This window comes from Aristolochia californica, unplaced genomic scaffold, assembly GCF_029961685.1.
Source record: "Aristolochia californica isolate CCGP_79_NKW_82.1479 unplaced genomic scaffold, dmAriCali1.0.hap1 SCAF_13, whole genome shotgun sequence".
Taxonomy (NCBI): Eukaryota; Viridiplantae; Streptophyta; class Magnoliopsida; order Piperales; family Aristolochiaceae; genus Aristolochia; species Aristolochia californica.
In genome coordinates this window covers 600,352-617,901 of record NW_027181804.1, presented here as the reverse complement: position 1 = coordinate 617,901, position 17,550 = coordinate 600,352, and the positions used below count along the sequence as shown (strand labels likewise).

General features: G+C 37.0%; 2 protein-coding genes across 3 annotated transcripts; both read left to right on the top strand.

Moving 5' to 3' along the window:
- Positions 1-1,539: 1,539 nt before the first annotated feature.
- On the top strand, positions 1,540-5,526 carry LOC137948367 (binding partner of ACD11 1-like). The gene is made up of 8 exons (XM_068794445.1): positions 1,540-1,631; positions 1,814-1,917; positions 2,016-2,091; positions 2,854-2,919; positions 3,013-3,078; positions 3,247-3,581; positions 4,335-4,458; positions 5,046-5,526. Exons 1-8 carry the CDS (start codon positions 1,626-1,628, stop codon positions 5,067-5,069), a joined length of 801 nt encoding a protein of 266 aa, XP_068650546.1. The 5' UTR covers positions 1,540-1,625; the 3' UTR covers positions 5,070-5,526.
- A 1,243-nt stretch (positions 5,527-6,769) lies between these two features.
- LOC137948269 (uncharacterized) lies at positions 6,770-17,334 on the top strand. Of its 2 annotated transcripts, none has more exons than XM_068794290.1 (11): positions 6,770-6,879; positions 8,385-9,036; positions 10,040-10,217; positions 10,326-10,554; positions 10,678-10,817; positions 11,001-11,290; positions 12,157-12,369; positions 13,212-13,694; positions 14,231-14,875; positions 15,482-16,021; positions 16,894-17,334. In XM_068794290.1, the coding sequence occupies exons 2-11, from the start codon at positions 8,761-8,763 to the stop codon at positions 17,119-17,121; spliced, it is 3,222 nt and encodes a 1,073-aa protein (XP_068650391.1). In that variant the 5' UTR covers positions 6,770-6,879; positions 8,385-8,760; the 3' UTR covers positions 17,122-17,334. The 2 variants fall into 2 exon arrangements, with proteins under 2 accessions (XP_068650391.1, XP_068650392.1); XM_068794291.1 differs by having other exon boundaries at positions 6,770-6,952.
- Positions 17,335-17,550: the final 216 nt, after the last annotated feature.

The window sequence follows — 17,550 nt, the reverse complement described above, 5'->3', positions numbered from 1 at the left end:
TTTAAGGTAAAGAATAACCAATAGTTAAATACTATTCAAGAACATAATTTAATTATTTTCTCATTGCTACATTCTTCGATTTGTTTTATAGAATAATATTTAAACATTCCTAAACATCTTGTGTATGTAGGGACCCCATGTATCTTTATAGAAAAACAAAATGGTGGAAAAATTAATTTCCTTTTAATTGGTTTTGTATTCCTTTTCAGTTTTTTTTTTGAAAGAGTGTGGCACCTGACAACAGAAAAATTAGCAATAGCATTTGTGTACTAAAAATAAAATTTTTTTATAAGTAATAAAAAATAAGGTTGAAGTAAAAACTTATGTGATCAAGAACTACTTTTACTTTTTCACATATCCCTGAAGCTCATTTGCTTGAATCCCTATACAGGAATTCAAAGATGCTAAGATATCATATTTTTAGAGAATTCGACTTTGACTATTATATATTAATTTATCCACCTCTATAGAGACAAATGCTCAACATTTTCATCAGATACCTTCAAATGGTTTGACCATAACCATTATTAAAGAAAATTTTGTCTGATCACAGCTGCAAACTTGCTTTAGATTAATTGAAAAGTATTATTGTGTCTTTTATTGCAATAGAGAATTTGAATCAACAAATTTTGGGACTACAACTCAACATTAAAATAATCATCTTCCAAAAAGTTTAGCACATGTGTATGATTGTTCAGGATTCAAAAGCATCTATAAAGAAAGAAAGTTACATTGATCAGAGGGTTTTTGTAGCTCAAGGAGGATAACAACTACAATAATATGATTTTGTTGATTCTTTTGGAGGGCTCAAGATTGTTATAAGGTTCATAGTCTTAAGTTTCACCCTTCTATAGATTACTTTTTGCATTTGAATTTTTAAAATCATTACTCATGCCCTTTTTTAGTTGTCACCTCCTTTCCCTCCTCTATAATGTGGGAAAGAGGGTCCTCTCATTTTCTTTAAAAAAATTAAATTGATAAAAATATTTTTAGAATAAATTTAACAAAAATGGATTGTCAAAAAAATTAGTATAAGGGTGCGTTTGTGTGAACCTAAAAGTGTCGAAACAATTATGCGAATTTTTTTTTGTTGACCAAAACTTTTTATGTTTTGAGCAACGTTAGGGACGGGAATTTTTTTGCTTGATTCCTTTTGATTCATCTTGTATTTAAGAAATATTAAAAATGATAGAAAAATGAGTTTCATATTGCCCAGTTTCATATTGCCAACGTTAGGGATGGGCTGATTTTATCCGGCTTGGCCCCACCTGTGCCTCGGCGAGCAAATCCCGCGTGGCACACTCGAATGTTGGCGTTCATAACGAGACTCGCAAAAGCGCCAGGTCACACTCGCCTGTCGCCCAAGTCAAGAATCAAATCCTTCACGCCCTTTTTCTATTTCAAAATACCCCTTTTTGTTTCATAATTACTGACGAGCCCATTCGTTTTACAGTGGCAACCCCTTTAGTGGCATTTTGAATAATTTTTCAAAAAAAGAAGATTGTTTTACGAAGGTTGTCTTCCGTTAGCCGTCACAATTTCCTCCCCGCCTCCATATATAAGAAAGAGCGCTTCGTGAATTCTTGGAGTCAAAAAGAGGGAAAGTTCTCCCTTGAACAGCTCAGATGGAGGTAGGATACTGAACCTTGAAGAACCCTTCGTTTTTTGTTCCCTTTCTGTTTCAATTTTTCTCCGCGGAAGGATGCTTCAGTCCATTTTATCTTATTGTCTTTTTTTTTTTCTTTTTTTTGTTGGTTCTTTTTGGGCTAAATTTGAACGGATTGTCTTGATTTTGTGTGTTTGTTTCCCTCAGACGAGAACGGTTGAAGTAGGGCATATTTCGGATCTCGCGACCGAGAGGGAGATTCAGGAATTCTTCTCTTTCTCCGGGGATATCGAACATATTGAGATCCAACGGTTGGTTGTGTTGTTTTTTTCGTGAAGAGGTTGTTTCTGTAAAAGTTGTCATTCTTGGTTTTTGACTTTGGGTTTTGTTGATCTTTGGGGACTTACAGTAGCTCGGGGGAAACGAGGACAGCTTTCGTTACGTTTAAGGATCCTAAAGCGCTCGAAATTGCGTTGCTTTTATCGGTAAGTCGTTTCTCAGTTTTCTGTGTTTTGTGAGGTGACACTTTCTGGAGTTGAGGAATTCCGGCATTTTGTGTTTAAAAATTAAAACTCCTTTATGAGAAACGTACTGAGTTAAATGGTTTATTTTACCTTAGTTTTTTAGGAAGAGAGGATTCTCTAAGTTGCATGTCACCGGTAACAGTTCGTGTCTTCTCCCTGAGTCTCATTAGCCTGGAACTAATTTCATTTTCTTGCCGCACCCAATTGAGAGCAGCAATGAGATCCCATTCTCATGATAATGTGATGACCGTGTCCTTTGAAATTCAAGCTAGGGTCAGAGTGTATAATGAACACCTTACTAACGAAGGAAGGAGTTCAGTATGGAAAAGCCGGGTAGGTTTAACTTCTTTCCTGATTCTTTTGTTGGATAACCGGCGATCAACATGCATACACTGCAAGCACGAGTTCAATTTTAAAAAAATGAAATGGTTGAGTGATGAGATTAGTGCATGCTGACATCTCTATCTTTATATCGAGGAACTACCTCTAAGTTAAAAGAGAATTGTTTCAGGATACTTATACTTTCTATGTCCCGTATTAACCATGACTATGAGACGTAGGGATCCAACAATTTTAGTATCTTGTGGTTTTCACCTATCAGAAGTCAGGTTCCTTTGCACTCTGTGTTTTTTCTTTTATTTGTGGAAGACAGCACTCAGTACTGGAACCTCTTCAATGATCCACACTAATATTTCCTTTCTGGGGCTGTCCCCTTTTCTACAGGGAGCAACCATAATAGATCAGATCGTGACTATAACTCCTGCTGAGAACTATGTACCAATCATTGAGGTCTGTTGGTTCAGTCCAGCAGTAAATACCACATTTAACCTATTGATTAAGTACTCTATTGATTGCTAATGCCTTCTGTTGCAATTCATGCAGGAAAGAAGAATAGTTGAGAATCCTATGTTTGTAACTCCTGTTGCATACAGTCCGCCTGATGTTGAGGTGTAACTAAACTTCAGTGTTGCCTTCCAGTATAATATTTGGACTCTTCCTGATTAAGCTTTGAAAGCCTGAAATAGCTTCTGTTTACACCTTTCTTCAATGTGACTTACTATTTTTGTACTTTATGTTTTTTTGGAAAAAAAACTTATTGTCCTCCTGTATTCTCAGCCTAAAAGTTCCTCTCCTAGGCGGGTTTATGTAATGAAAGCACAAGACGCTGTGACAAATATGCTAGCAAAAGGCTCTGCTTTGGGGCAAGATGCAGTAAACAAGGCAAAGGCATTTGATGAAAAACATCAGTTGACAGCTAATGCATCTGCTAAGGTCATCTCGTTTGATAGAAGAGTTGGACTTACTGAAAAATTAACTGTTGGGATCGCTGTTGTTAATGAGAAAGTGAAGTCCATGGATCAAAAACTGCATGTGTCAGATAAGACTATGGCGGTGTTAACCGTGGCAGAACAGAAGTTCAACGACACAGGCTCTTCTGTTAAGACAAATAGGTACGTGTTCAAAGAAAATCATTCTAGTCTGTTGGCTGTTCTTCTTATGGTAATCTACCATTATGCCTTTCACTTGAAACGTAACATTGTTTGGAAGGTCAATGGTTCTTGGTAGTTGTACATGGTGCAGCTTTATTTGAGTAGCCATCTTTTGGTAGACCTGGTTACTTATTGCATAGATTGGGTTTACTGGATATAATATTCTATTATGGCCAGCTGTCCTGTTCTCAAGATTCGTGACTTGCCTATCTATTTCAACCTTCAAGCTGGTTATAGTTTCTCTAACTTGGGGGTGGCTGTGGAACCCAAAACATGTTCATTCTTTTCTAATATTTCTTTAGTTTTTAGTTTTTGCTGACTATAAGGTTGATATCTAATATAAGTAGAATTTATGAAATGTTCATTTAGATTAGTTTTACCTAAAAAACAGCCTCTGTGTCTGTGCTTGATATTATGGGATATTTGAATTTTTTATGTGAAATTATTGTAAGTAGGTAAGTTTGTCATAGTCATACTTAATTAATTAAAGTAAGTATTTAATTAATCTAAAAGGTCTTTTCAATTCTTGAAATAGAGTAGAATTCAGTTGTGTAATATTGCTCTCTTATACCTGTGTGTAATATTGCTCTCTTATACCCGTGTATGTGAAGAAATTGAATCTTTTTTTAGCAGACAAAAACTTTATCTTAGTAAATGCATACCTATTTTTTTTTTTTTTTTAATGTTCTTTCTGGTTCATATGGCTGTTTACAGGTATGTGACTGCTGGAACAGCTTGGCTCAATGGTGCTTTCAGCAAGGTCTCAAAAGCTGGGCAAGCTGCAGGTGCAAAAACAAGAGAAAAGTTCCAGTTGGCGGTCTCTAACTTGACTGCAAAGGTATTAAAATGCCAGTTGTTTAAAATGATAAAATAGCATTTTCAGTTAATAATTTATTTTTCTTTTCTTTTAGTATATTAACTTGCCTTTGATACAACCTAGTTGTATTGAAAACCCCTACTGGCCCAAAACGAGGTTCTCAAATTTTGGAAAAAGTGAAAAAATAGGAACAAGAAATCCTAATAATGTCTTTCATGCAGATTCCATATTGTACCAAAGGTTATTGACCATAGAGAGTTTTCTTTTCAATTTTAGTAATCTCTGCTCTCTCCCTCCTCTTTTCTCTTAGTAATTTAATCTTCAACTATGGACTTTCCTTGTGCATTTCAGTGAAGTTCATTTATAGTCCAAAGTTCGTTCATCTCCATAGGCAGAAATATTCTTTTCTGCCTGCTACCCCAACTCTTGAGTTATGTGACTTTCACTTTGAAGTTTTTTCTCTGTTTCCTGTAAAAAAATGACACCCACAAAAAAAAAAAAAGTAAAACATATTCAAGGACTTAAAAAGTCTTTGTTGGTGAGTATACTTGATTATGCACTTACAGGATTGTTCTGTTGTTTGATGTTCCCTATTTTTCTTTTTCCAGGACATACCAACCGAGGTATACTGATCTGTGTTTGTTATACTCCATTCCCTGTCTTAAGCATCTGCTTGGATTTCCAGCACAAAGCCAGTTCTTCCATGTTGGAATGCTATCTGTGGATCATGCCAAAGCAGCCCACTTCAAGATATTGTGAACCTATGGTGTGGTTACTCGAGTTGCAAGGAATCTAAAGAGTTGGGTTGGAGTTGCTTCCTGAATCTTGATAGAGGAGTAATTCTTTGTCATGCTCATTGCATTGTGGGTTGCTATTATGCCATTATTTTGTATTCTCACCCCCTTTTTCCATTCTCTCTTTCTTGTCTTTCATCTGTGTGGAGTGAACATTCACAAGTATGGATGCCCTGTATTTTTGTAATGTAACATGGACTTCATCTCCTTCTGAAGACTTTATTAGATGGTAAGATGGTGTTACTGACTGCAAATTCAATGGATTCATTCTCAAAGTATATAGGCAACTGCTTATTATATCCAAAGATTCCTCTTGAATACATTCAAAACTTTGCATCCTTTCGGGTGGTTTATCTTCCATCTCCAACAGAGTGAGGTTTGGGTTACCTGTTTCTTTCAATATACGTGACCTCTACAGTTTGTTGAAAATGATTTTGGGTTGTTAATTTAAAGATCCATTTATGTTTTTTCTTACTATTTTTTTATTGATAAGAATTTTAGCTTTGACTAATAAAAATAATTAAAAAATACTTCTTGGGTTGATTTTTTAAAAATAATAAAAATTATGATTTATTTTAGAATTTTTTTTCGTGGGAAAAGAAGAGTTTTCTAGTTAACATAAACACAGTTTTACAAAAGCATCAGATATCCAATGTCAACTGTGATAATGAATAAGTAAAAGAAAATTTGAAGGGTCTTGTATGTGCTTGGATTCTCAGACACAGATGAGAGCTACAGCTGTTGCCTGAGTGTCTGAGGGGATCACAATATTCCTTTCGTATCCAATGCTTTGAGAACAAACAAAATTACCTCACTATCATCTTCATCATTCCAATCCCTCTTCATGCACAAAAAGCACAAGCAGCCATCTCTATAATATAAAGCTTTTGACTTATTTGTTCAATTCAGCACATGCACTTGGAAACAGAAACAGGAACAAGACAAAACAGGGTTTTTTTCTTTTTTCTTTCTCTTCTACTTTTTTAAAGATAGAAGAGAGATGGCTACTGCAGTTTAGTTTGATATTTGATTTGAGGCGTTTGAGACTTTAGAATTGACGTAGCTTCATCTCATGGCAACCAGTTTCGTCCCAACTGCCTTAACTGACCCACCACCAGCCATCTTCAAGAACCCCGCCCCCCCCCTCCTCGACGTAGGGGATTTTGCAAAGTGTAAGGGTGTTTTGGGAATTTTCAGTGTTGGCAAAAATGTAGAGTTAACGACACCAATGACTATGTTCAACGTGACAAATTTGACCCTCTTTTGGCATCGAACGACATCCGTATCCCGTGTGTCTCCGTCTCATTATTTTTCTTTTTTATTTCATTGGAAATTAAAAGGGCATTTGTGTCTTTTAATAATATTTCACAGTTTTTATTGGAATAAATTGGAAATTTTATTTTAACTGTGAAATAAAATAATGATGTGTATCTGCGATATGCACACCCATGTGTTCCAACTTCCAAGTGTACCCCTGGTGTCAAAATAGAGAAAAAGGAGTGGGGAGAGAGCTCCTTCTGAAAATGTTCCGTCTACGACATTGGTATATTCCTTGGTTCTCTGCTCCCCACAATAACTGTTATAAAACCAATTTTTTATTTCTTCCTTCGTTTCCATCGATTGCTCTCTCTTTCTCTACAAATCTGTGGTGAGTTTTCTCCTTGAAGTTGTTCGGTATTGTACTTTTCCCGTGATGAAATTTCTCTCTGTTGTACAGAAGGGTATGTGATTTTTTGTGTGATTTCCTGTTTTTGTTGAGTTGCTTTTGATTGGAACTGGTTGTAATTGGTTGATGTGGGACTGAAATTAGATCAGCTCATGTGTTCCATTTTGGGTAGTTGGTTTGTTCGTTCAAAATCAGCTTTTTTGTTTGAGATGTATGAGTCTTCAACCTTTTTTTTTTTTTTTGTTGCGTGATTGGGTTCGATGAAGCTTTTTTTATGGTTTTATTGTGTGGCATCACTCTTCTGGTTTCAAGGCGGTGTTGTGACTCCTTCCGGAACTCATGTACTCTTCGGATGAATTATGTGATTGCATATCATTTGCTGTGAGAAATGTGATGTAATTCTTGAACTCGGTCGGCTAGATGTTAGTAATTTAATTTCGTTTTTTTTTTGTTTTACAATGCTCGAGTGGCAATTTGATGAGTTGAGGGGAAAGGGTTAGGAATTAGAAGCGTTTGTAGCTTGCTGGTGGCGCTTTTTCTATAACGATACTATATTGAACTATACGGAACATTTAGGGGTGTCTCTCTGTTACTAGTGCCATTTTTTGAAGTGTATCAAAATGGCAGTGGTGCTCTTTCTATAACTATACTATATTGAAGTATACGGAACATTTAGTGATGTCTCTCTGTTACTAGTGCCATTTTTTGAAGTGTATCAAAATGGCAGTGGCGCTATTTCTGTTACAAGTTGCTCACTTGGATGTGTCAAAATGTTGGTATTAGTTATGTAAGCTTTGGATTTGTTTTGGGATCTGAATTTTGTTACGTCTATTAGGAAGAAACTACAGATACTGCCAGATTTTAATTTTGGTTGTATTTTGATCTCATGATTCTAACCAGTCCCAAAAACATAAGTGGTTCTCTGTGATCTAATTTCTCAAAATGTCTGTACAACGGTTTAAGTTGTCTGAACTTCATGCATCTGAAAGCTTTTCAGCATGATCATCCAAATCACTAGTATACAGTTCTTGCAGTGGTGATAGAAAAAGATCTTGCCAGCTGCATCACAGATATCTGAAAAGCTTCATGCAAGTTTAGTAGACTTGGGGATTGTTTAGGAATATTTGGTAGCTTTGAAGTTTCTTATCTAGTAGAATTTTCATCTTCAAAAACAGGTAAGTAACTGTAGAGAAGCATGCTTTCACTTTTGTTGTTCTGGATTCTTCTGTTTCCTGTGTCGTTAAGGTTTAGCTGTTTACAGGTACTGTTTTCCAACAGTATCCCTGTTAATAAAAATTGTTTCTTTGAATATTTTTATTGGACTGCTACATCTTTACTATTATCTCATTTAGTCATGTCACAATTTATGTTGTTTACCTTAAGTAGCAGACTTCATCGGATTCAAATAATATCAGTTCTATGTGTATTAGTTACTCTTTCAAATTGTATCAATGAAAATAAAGATGTACTGACAGAAAATATTGCAGGTGCTGCTTGTCCTTTAATAAATGGAAATCCTTGTTGAGTTCACTTGCCAACTCCTTTCATGAACTATATTGGAGACTGGGAGTGCCCACTACTGCTGATTTTTTTATGAAGATGATATTTTCAAAACAACACCGATGACGGGATGAATCGTACTTAGTACTTGTTAACTTTTAACAATGGCTTTTATCTGTTAAATTGATCTCATAATTGAGTTCCAATTATCAGTTGGTACAATGTTATAGTAGCAATTATGGAGGCAGCTAACTTTCAAGAGCTAGAGCAGCTATCTTATTTTTTGTTGAATGTGGCCAGCAGTTGATGGCCTTTAGATGATCTGACTCTTGAAATCTCATTGTAAAACTAATAGTTAAACATATGTCAATGGAGGGTTTGACATCTCCATCAGTCCCATTTAAGCAAACTCCAGGGCGTAAATCTTCATCAAATGGGGCCCAAAAGGATTTATGGGTGATTGCTCGGGAGGGTTCTTTATCTGAACTAGATTCTGCTCTGTTACAACTCAAAAAGAATGGAGGAAATATTAATACAAGGAACTTTTTTGGCCTCATGCCTCTTCACATCGCTACATGGAGAAATCATGTGCCAATTGTCAGACGACTGCTAGCTGCTGGTGCAGATCCTGATGCCAGGGTGTGTTAATTAAATGGACTCTGATAGACATCATTTATTTCTTTAGTCATAGACTTGTTATTTATTGTTCTCGTCACTGTTTTTGATGAATTAAGCAAAGTCTATTAATAGTTCTTCCGTGGTTTCTTTTTTCTTTCACAATTTTAAGGGTGACATGCTTTTAACCTTTTTTTTAATATAAAATGAATATTTTTTTTTCTTTTTAACATATTAAGGGCATGAACTGCCTTTTTAAAGCAATATAAGCATTCATCATTTTCAAAACAAAAATGGGCATGCACTGCAGCATATCTATTACTGATTCTGCACATTTTATAACTTCAGCATTTCCTAGAAATGCCTGTAAGTCATGACTCATTTGTATGTACATTGTAGACGTGTGCAGGTATATATGGAAAATATTACAATTTCTGAAGAATCTAGTCTTAATTAAGCAACCAGATCACTGCAAAACAGAATTTGTTCCAGGGAGGTTTATGAAAGACATTTTAAAGGTGTAAATTGGTGTTGGTTGTCTTTTGGAAATATGTGAGAGATCTTGTTCTCTCTTACTTCTACATCATCATTCATGATCAGACTGCAAATGGAACTTTGCAAACTGAAAAATAGTGCAGTGGATTCTTTGCTATCTTTTGGAGGTGCTGCCTGACCCAACTGCAACTGTTTGAACATTTACATGTTCGTCCTTTTCAATTTTGGTGTCACAAGGACACTGGAAAAAAAACTCAAGGCACAATCTAAAGTTTGTTGGTTCGTGTCCAACATACTGATCCTCTAAAGATATAAGGGGATGAAAAGGAACTTACCTTGGTATCACTTGTGCAAGTTTTCAGCCTTTTGGTGTACTTTGAACATTATATTTCTCATATTCAAAACAAAGAGGATGAGTAGCAGTAATCCTTGCGATCTGTAGATACTGGTTTCACTGTTTCTAGTGAAGCTTTCTTTGTTCTTGTTTACTCTGAAGAAAGAAAGGGGAAAAGTTATGTTGCTTCTCTTACAGGATGGAGAGTCAGGATGGACTAGCTTACACAGGGCCCTTCATTTTGGGCATCTTGCCGTGGCAAGTGTTCTACTTCAGTCTGGTGCTTCTCTCACTTTAGAGGATTCCAAATGTCGCACTCCCATTGATCTTCTTTCTGGCCCTGTATTACAAATTATTGCAGAAGGACCTGATTCAGGTATACGTGGTCATCCTGCTATTGCTAATTATCACCACATTTTTGTTTTGCATATGCATAGTTTGGCTGACATTTCTGTTGGTCAACTTTGCTTCTTTTTCCGATTAGTTGCCACGGAAGTGTTTAGTTGGGGAAGTGGCACAAACTACCAACTTGGAACTGGAAATGCTCACATACAAAAGCTGCCTGGCAAAGTGGATGCACTTCATGGGTCTTCAACTAAAATTGTTGCTGCTGCAAAGTTTCACAGTGTGGCTGTTGGGTCTAGAGGGGAACTGTACACCTGGGGTTTTGGACGAGGGGGTCGCCTTGGTCACCCTGATTTTGATATCCACAGGTACTATCCTTTTTTCTTGTTTGATTATTTAATACCCTTCTTGCCTGTTCACAAGCAGGACTTTTCTTTGCATGCTAACTTCTGGAGCCACTTGTAGTGTCACTTACTTCTGATTGTTTCCAGTGGCCAAGCTGCAGTTATTACGCCTCGCCAGGTAACTTTGGGTTTAGGATCTCGCAGAGTTAAGGCTATAGCAGCAGCAAAGCACCATACTGTCATTGCAACTGAAGGTGGAGAAGTCTTCACTTGGGGTTCAAATAGAGGTAATCATATGGTTTATCTTGTGTAAATTTTGCGTTTCTAAGTTATATAGTGTGTTTTCCTGATTCACTTGAACTAACAATATTTCTTTACACAATGATTTCCAGAAAGATCTTTACCAAGAACTGCTTAGACAAATATATATAGCTGAGTTCCTTGATAGAGTTTCTGGAAATTATTTGCAGAGGGTCAGCTTGGTTATACATCTGTGGATACACAACCAACCCCGAGACGAGTTGGTTCCTTTAGGACAAAAGTAATTGCTGTTGCTGCAGCAAACAAACACAGTGCTGCAATATCTGAATCTGGGGAAGTTTTTACATGGGGCTGCAATAAGGCTGGTCAGCTTGGTTATGGGACCTCGAATTCTGCTTCAAACTACATACCAAGGGTGGTTGAATATTTGAAAGGGAAGATTTTCACAAAAGTCTCAGCTGCAAAGTATCATACAATTGTTCTCGGAGCTGATGGGGAGGTACTCTTACCTGAAAGGGCATTAGTGCTATGTTGTTTACCTGTTGGTGCTGTAACTTAAGTACTTATTGGTGTAGTTTGATATCTTGATTTAAAGCCTACTTTATAGATGTGTCATTAAAACTGCAATACTGGTTTTAATAGGGAAATTGAATGATCGGATACTGTGGCTACTGCAAGTGTAAGAGTTTGCTTTGCCATGTTTTTAATCATTGTCCACATGTTAAGAACTGGAATGGCGAATTTAATTGGCTTGCATGTCTTCTGTTCACTGGCTGGTTGAAGGTGGTTCTTGAACTGGTTAAGTTTTGTCTATTTTTTGGGTGAATCCAGCATTTCTTTTTTAGTGAATTATGATTTTCTGTAGAAAGAATGGGACCAAAAATGGTAGCAGCTCTCTTATCAAAAGAATCTAGAGGGTATTAAAGAAACATTCTAGTGATCACATGCATATCACTGGAGTGTGTAAACCTTCTACTCTAGCCTGCAAGTGGTCTCACCTTCATGCTGGATAAAAAAATTATTTATCTTTTGCATTCATGAGGTTAACATCTTCTTCTTGGAGTCTATCGTGGTTGTCCATGCTCTAGTATTCCAAATTAGATTATTTGAGGAACCACTGATTTGGTCTTTCTTTGATTTCTTATTTGGGAGATAAGCATGCGAAGCATCACATGAAAAGAAAAAAGTAGAAAAAAAAATCCTAAGCCAGGCTCACTTGACTGGATTTGAACACTTTTGAGAGCATGATTGTGACACCAAACTTTGACCAATGTTGACATGGTAATTGCTTATTTGGGTCAGCCTATTGATGCAACTATGGTTGTACCATTTTGGGTTTACAAAATGTCCAACTCATTTTTTCAGGTATTTACTTGGGGTCATCGGCTTGTTACCCCCAGACGGGTAGTGATTACCAGAAATATAAAAAAGGGTGGTTCGACTCCACTCAAATTCCATCGTATGGAACGACTTCATGTGATCTCAATAGCAGCAGGAATGATCCACAGCACTGTTCTCACGGATGATGGTTCCTTGTTTTATTGGGTATCCTCTGATCCAGATCTAAAATGCCAGCAGGTATTTTTTTTTTTTTTTTGAAATCAATGATAAGGTTTTGTTGATTAAACTGCGCAGTAGTGATACAACATAAAATACTGTCAAATCTTGCAAAGGAGTCTTGACGAGAAAAGAAGAACATAGAAGAGAAAATAGTCAAAGTGAGAAAAGAGAGAAAGATGCGAGAGCTGCAGCACCTCCTTAAGGGTTAGAAATCGACCCCTAACTCTTTTTAATAAATCACTTAGGTGAAAAATATATGTTGTGACTAAAATGCCCCTCTAGGACTGCCTCTACTGAAAGCTAATTAAGCCAGCACAATAACAGAATGAAAACAGGTCCAATAACACTCTATCACTCACCGGGACCCATATACCCTAAAAGGGACACACATTTACATATGAAAAGACCAAAATACCCCTGAACTTCAACAAATACAATCAGCTTAAGATCATCCTGCTAGTGTTAGAGTACTTGTCAATTGTTCATAAAGATGCCTTTATTGGTAAATAGAACTTGCAAGTCACTTTACATGGTGATCCCACCACATCACTTTTCAGTGACTCATCACCCACCCACTGTTCATGAGAACACTGCTGTCAAAATGAGCAAAAGCAGAATTTAGTACAAGATTCAGATGTTTCTGGACCTGATGGTTTGCCATTGACTTCTTTGAATGCCTAAATATATTTTGTGATGTATTCTTCACCATGTTATTTTCAAATATCGATTCCCTCGTGCCTTTCTATTTTGAGTATCTAAATTAACTTGAGATTTGATATATAATTTCATTCATTCACTCTTTATTGGCATTTCTTCTCGCAACTAATATTTTGTCCCTTTGTCGGTTGTATTTTTCTTAGTTGTATTCTATGTGCGGGAGGAAACTGGTTAGTCTTTCTGCGGGTAAATACTGGACCACAGTTGTCTCATCAACAGGTGATGTTTTTATGTTGGATGGGAAAAAATATAAGGAGGAAACCCCTGTTCCATCTCGTTTACATGGTGTTAAGCGGGCGACATCGGTGTCGGTTGGAGAGACTCATCTCTTGATTGTTTCCACTCTCTACCATCCTACTTATCCATCAAAACAGGTTGAAAGCTCTCAAAAGTCAGGTTTTGAGGATGTGGATGGATTGGAAGAGTTGGATGGAGATTTTATGTTTGGTGATGATCACAAAATACATGCTGCTCACAAGGGTGATTTTACAGAGATTTCTGTCCCAAGCTTGAAAAGTCTTTGTGAGAAAGCTGCAGCAGATTTCCTGGTGGAGCCTAGAAATTCTATTCAGCTGCTTGAGATTGCAGATTCCCTTGATTCTGATGCTCTGAGAAGACACTGTCAGGTACTCTTGATTGCAATAAAATGCTTGAAGGCATGCTTTAGTTTTCTTTCAGCCAAAAGTTGCCTTATGTCAACTTTGAGGCAATTTTTGCCTGTAATTTTTTTGTTTTGAAAATGATATGAAGTTCTCTTCTTTTTGTTTCTAAGTTTTGGTTTTGGAGCTTTGACATGTTATATTTTGAATGTCTGATACTGTTTATTGTTCAAACTATCAGAGTGCTATTTAATATGACTTTTGTCTTAATTAAACTTCTGTCTGGCAAGCAAAGGTTCAAGGATCTGGGTTTTGAGAACAAAGAAATGCAAATATCATTTCCATTGTCCTTTATTTTCTTCTGAATGGCAATAAATATTATTAAAAAGAAGAAAAATTACATCCAGAAATTTTATTCAGGAATCAAATTCTGTATCTAATGGATTTCAATTCTGGCTATTTGCTTAAAATTTTGTTCATGGTATGTTCTATAAAGAAGAAGAATCTCATCCTTTCAGTGTATCTTTTATTTGTTGGGAGGCTAATGATTGAGTCATATGCAGGAAATCGCTGTGCGCAACCTTGACTATATATTTTCAGTTGCTGCCCCATCTGTTGCCAATGCTTCCCCAGAAATTCTGGCAAAGCTAGAAGAAACTTTAGATGCCAAATCCTCCGAGTCATGGAGTTATCGTCGATTCCCCACACCCACAGCAACTTTGCCTGCTATTATTGATAGTGATGAGGATGATACCACTGGCATGGTTGTTAGGATCCGTAACAATAGCAAGAAAAACTTCTTGAGTTATGGAGAACTGAAAACCGATGGCTTCATGCTATCTGGAAGTGCTTCTGATCAGGCTGCTGTAAAACAAGTGAGAGCACTTCGAAAAAAATTGCAGCAGATAGATATGCTCGTGGCTAGGCAGGCTGGTGGTCATACTCTTGATGATCAGCAGAAAGCAAAACTACAATCCAGGGAAATACTTGAACATACTCTTGCAGAGCTTGGCTGTCCTGTGGACAGTCAGGTCATGGAAGATGGAAAAGGGAACCACAAGAAAGTGGAGGTATCACGGAAACAGAGAAGGAAGAGCAAGCAGAGGGTACATCAAGTTGATGAGCTCTTCCAGTGTTCTGAACTTTGTACACCACCGAACTTAATAAAGGGATTTCCAGATATTGATGCCCGTTGTCTAGCTCAAAAGGTCTGCTTTGCAGTTTGTGTTGCTGTTAGATAATTATTTATTGATCTGTGCAAACTGAGCTAGATCAATAGCACTTAGCATGATCTCATGAATTTTTTGGATCCTTGTATTTTTTTTGAAAATGTTGATAACCTTATTTCATTACTTAGAAGAGTGCATCAGAAATACAAGTATAAGGGGCCCCAAAATACAAGGGAAGGGATGACCCATGCTGACAGGAAACTCCAGCTCCAGCTAATGAATCAGCCAGACTATTGGTTGATGGCACATGCTTCCAATCCACCCTCCAAGAAGATGAGAGAGCAGAAATTTTGTCAACATATCAAATCTCTAGGGGATCACATAAGCTGAATCCTTCCCTCAAAAAAAAATAAAAAAAATAAAAAAAAATGGACAATATAAGCTGAATCCCCTCCAAAGATAAAAGGGGCCAGACTAACTATGTGTCTTTTTCAGTTACCATTTGCAATGGCAATGTGTTGCATTTTGTTTTCCTTTTTTGTTGCAGATAGCTCCATTGAGTAATGGACATTGTTTTCTTCCATGGTTGCACTGAAATTGTAGAAATGTCATTTCTTAATATGTTGTGTCATCTAATTTTCACAGGAAAGTGAAGATGCCAAGGAAAGTGATAGCAATCAGACTTTTATTGAAGAATGCTCCGCAGAAAGTCCAATAGACATTCTTGTACAGCAGAACAATAGAAAGTTCCAACTGGCCCCAGTTAAGAAGAAGAACAAGAACAGGAAAGGTGGTTTATCCATGTTCTTGAGTGGTGCTCTTGATGATAGTCCTAAAGATGTTACCCCACCACCAACTCCGAAGATTGATGGCCCTGCGTGGGGTGGGGCAAAGGTTTCAAAAGGGCCGACTTCTCTTCTCGATATACAGAATGAGCAGTGCAAAACAAAGGATAGTAAGCCAAATATTACTAAGGGTCGGCCGGAGGAATTTGTTGAAAGCGAAAACTATGGTCAAATTAGATTAGGCTCCTTTCTTAAAGGCCCAGTATCAAGTCCAATAGCTGTGGTTCATGCCAAAGTTGCTTCAGTGTCAGAAGGAGAGAGGAACACTCCACCATGGGCTGCCTCGGGGACTTCACCTGTTTTGTCTTGTCCATCTTTGAGAGACATTCAAATGCAACAGGTACGCTAATTACATGTCATGTTACAATATTTGAATTTGATCTTATGTTTTTGTCAGTTATGGTTTCTGTATATTAGGACATAAATGGGTGAGGTCTTCCTTGGTGGCCCCGTTGGTGCCAATGCACATGCCACATGTACAGTTCAGGAGGAAGTTGATATGACTAAACCACTCAAATTCTTGGCCTGTATTTTGGGTTCTCTTAAAAACATACTTAATTTTTAGATAAACTCTTTTTCATAAAAACTTTTGAAAAAAAAGAACAGTTGTTGATACAATAACTTGAATTTGATCTGATCCTCTTAATTGTGTTTGACCATTGGCAAGTAGGAGGACACCTCTGTCATCTAATAACCTACTCTCATGCTGTTATGGTAAGGGGCCTTATATTTGCTTAAAGCAGTTCATGGCTTGGCCATTGCTTCCCATATGCTCACAGGTGTCTTATTTTGTTTGATTTTTTCTGATCTCAACTACCAATGGTCCAATACTCTTCTTTCACACTCAAGTATAAGGTCATCATGTCAAGTGGTAAGGTGTGACACAAGGTTCTGTGCTTTGTTTTCCATTTGCTCAGCAAGTGAATGGTTTTGGTCTGGTAAAAACTTTCTTTGATTGGTCAAGCTGTTGCACAATATACCTATGCATTTTTCCTGAAAAAAACATGAAAATAATAATGAGATTCTGTCTTCCAGTAATGTTGCACTAAATGCCACAATACAGGAAGATATGAATCATGCACTAAGCATGTAATATCAATTATGAATTAGATTAGATACAACTTATTTGGCTAGCACTTGCTCTTGTATTTGACTGCCTCTAAATATGTTCTGTCATTACAGCTCGTTTTGTTATTTATCTTTTTTGTGCAGGGAAAGCACCAGCATATCACTTCTCACAGCCCCAAGACTAGAACTACAGGTTTCACTGTTTCTGCTTCCCAGGGATCCCCCTCAGAACCTACTGGAGTGAACCGCTGGTTCAAGCCAGAGACTGATACACCAACATCCTCAATCCGCTCAATTCAGATCGAGGAGAGAGCAATGAAAGATCTCAAGCGTTTTTACAGTAATGTCAAGCTGGTTCAAACCCAGCCTTAGCTGTCCTGACCGTCATGTAGGAGAAGATGGCATTTTCTTTCACTTTTTTTTTTTTTTGTTGTTGTAAATTTAGCTGTACAGATATCTTTGTTTCTTTGTATATTTTTTAATACCTTACATTCTTCTTCATCTTCTAGTCCCTTTCTACATCAAAGTTTTCACTGAAATGAAATTTAGGATGTTAGGTCAGATTCCAACATCACATTTGCTGGACTTTTTACCATCTATCTGATATTCTGTTGCATACCCTGCTCTTCTTTCCATGGGATTTGGTAGCTAAACAGATTGGTTGTTGTACAAGAAAACCAACAATTGTTCTCCAAAATTGGGTCCTTGTAATTGTTATTCCATCAAGACAAGGAGGTAATTTGCACTCAAGACTAACTAGCTCTAGTTCTGATCAAGAGATATTCAAAGATAAACAGTTCA

What these genes read in the sequence shown, in the direction of transcription:
- LOC137948367 (XM_068794445.1), top strand. An exon ending in GAACATATTGAGATCCAACG is followed by an intron (nt 1,918 to 2,015) that starts GTTGGTTGTGTT and finishes GGGGACTTACAG; the next exon opens with TAGCTCGGGGGAAACGAGGA. An exon ending in AAATTGCGTTGCTTTTATCG is followed by an intron (nt 2,092 to 2,853) that starts GTAAGTCGTTTC and finishes CCTTTTCTACAG; the next exon opens with GGAGCAACCATAATAGATCA.
- LOC137948269 (XM_068794290.1), top strand. Translation starts at nt 8,761, where the DNA reads ATGTCAATGGAGGGTTTGACATCTCCATCAGTCCCATTTAAGCAAACT. An exon ending in TGCAGAAGGACCTGATTCAG is followed by an intron (nt 10,218 to 10,325) that starts GTATACGTGGTC and finishes TTTTCCGATTAG; the next exon opens with TTGCCACGGAAGTGTTTAGT. An exon ending in GAGACATTCAAATGCAACAG is followed by an intron (nt 16,022 to 16,893) that starts GTACGCTAATTA and finishes TTTTTTGTGCAG; the next exon opens with GGAAAGCACCAGCATATCAC.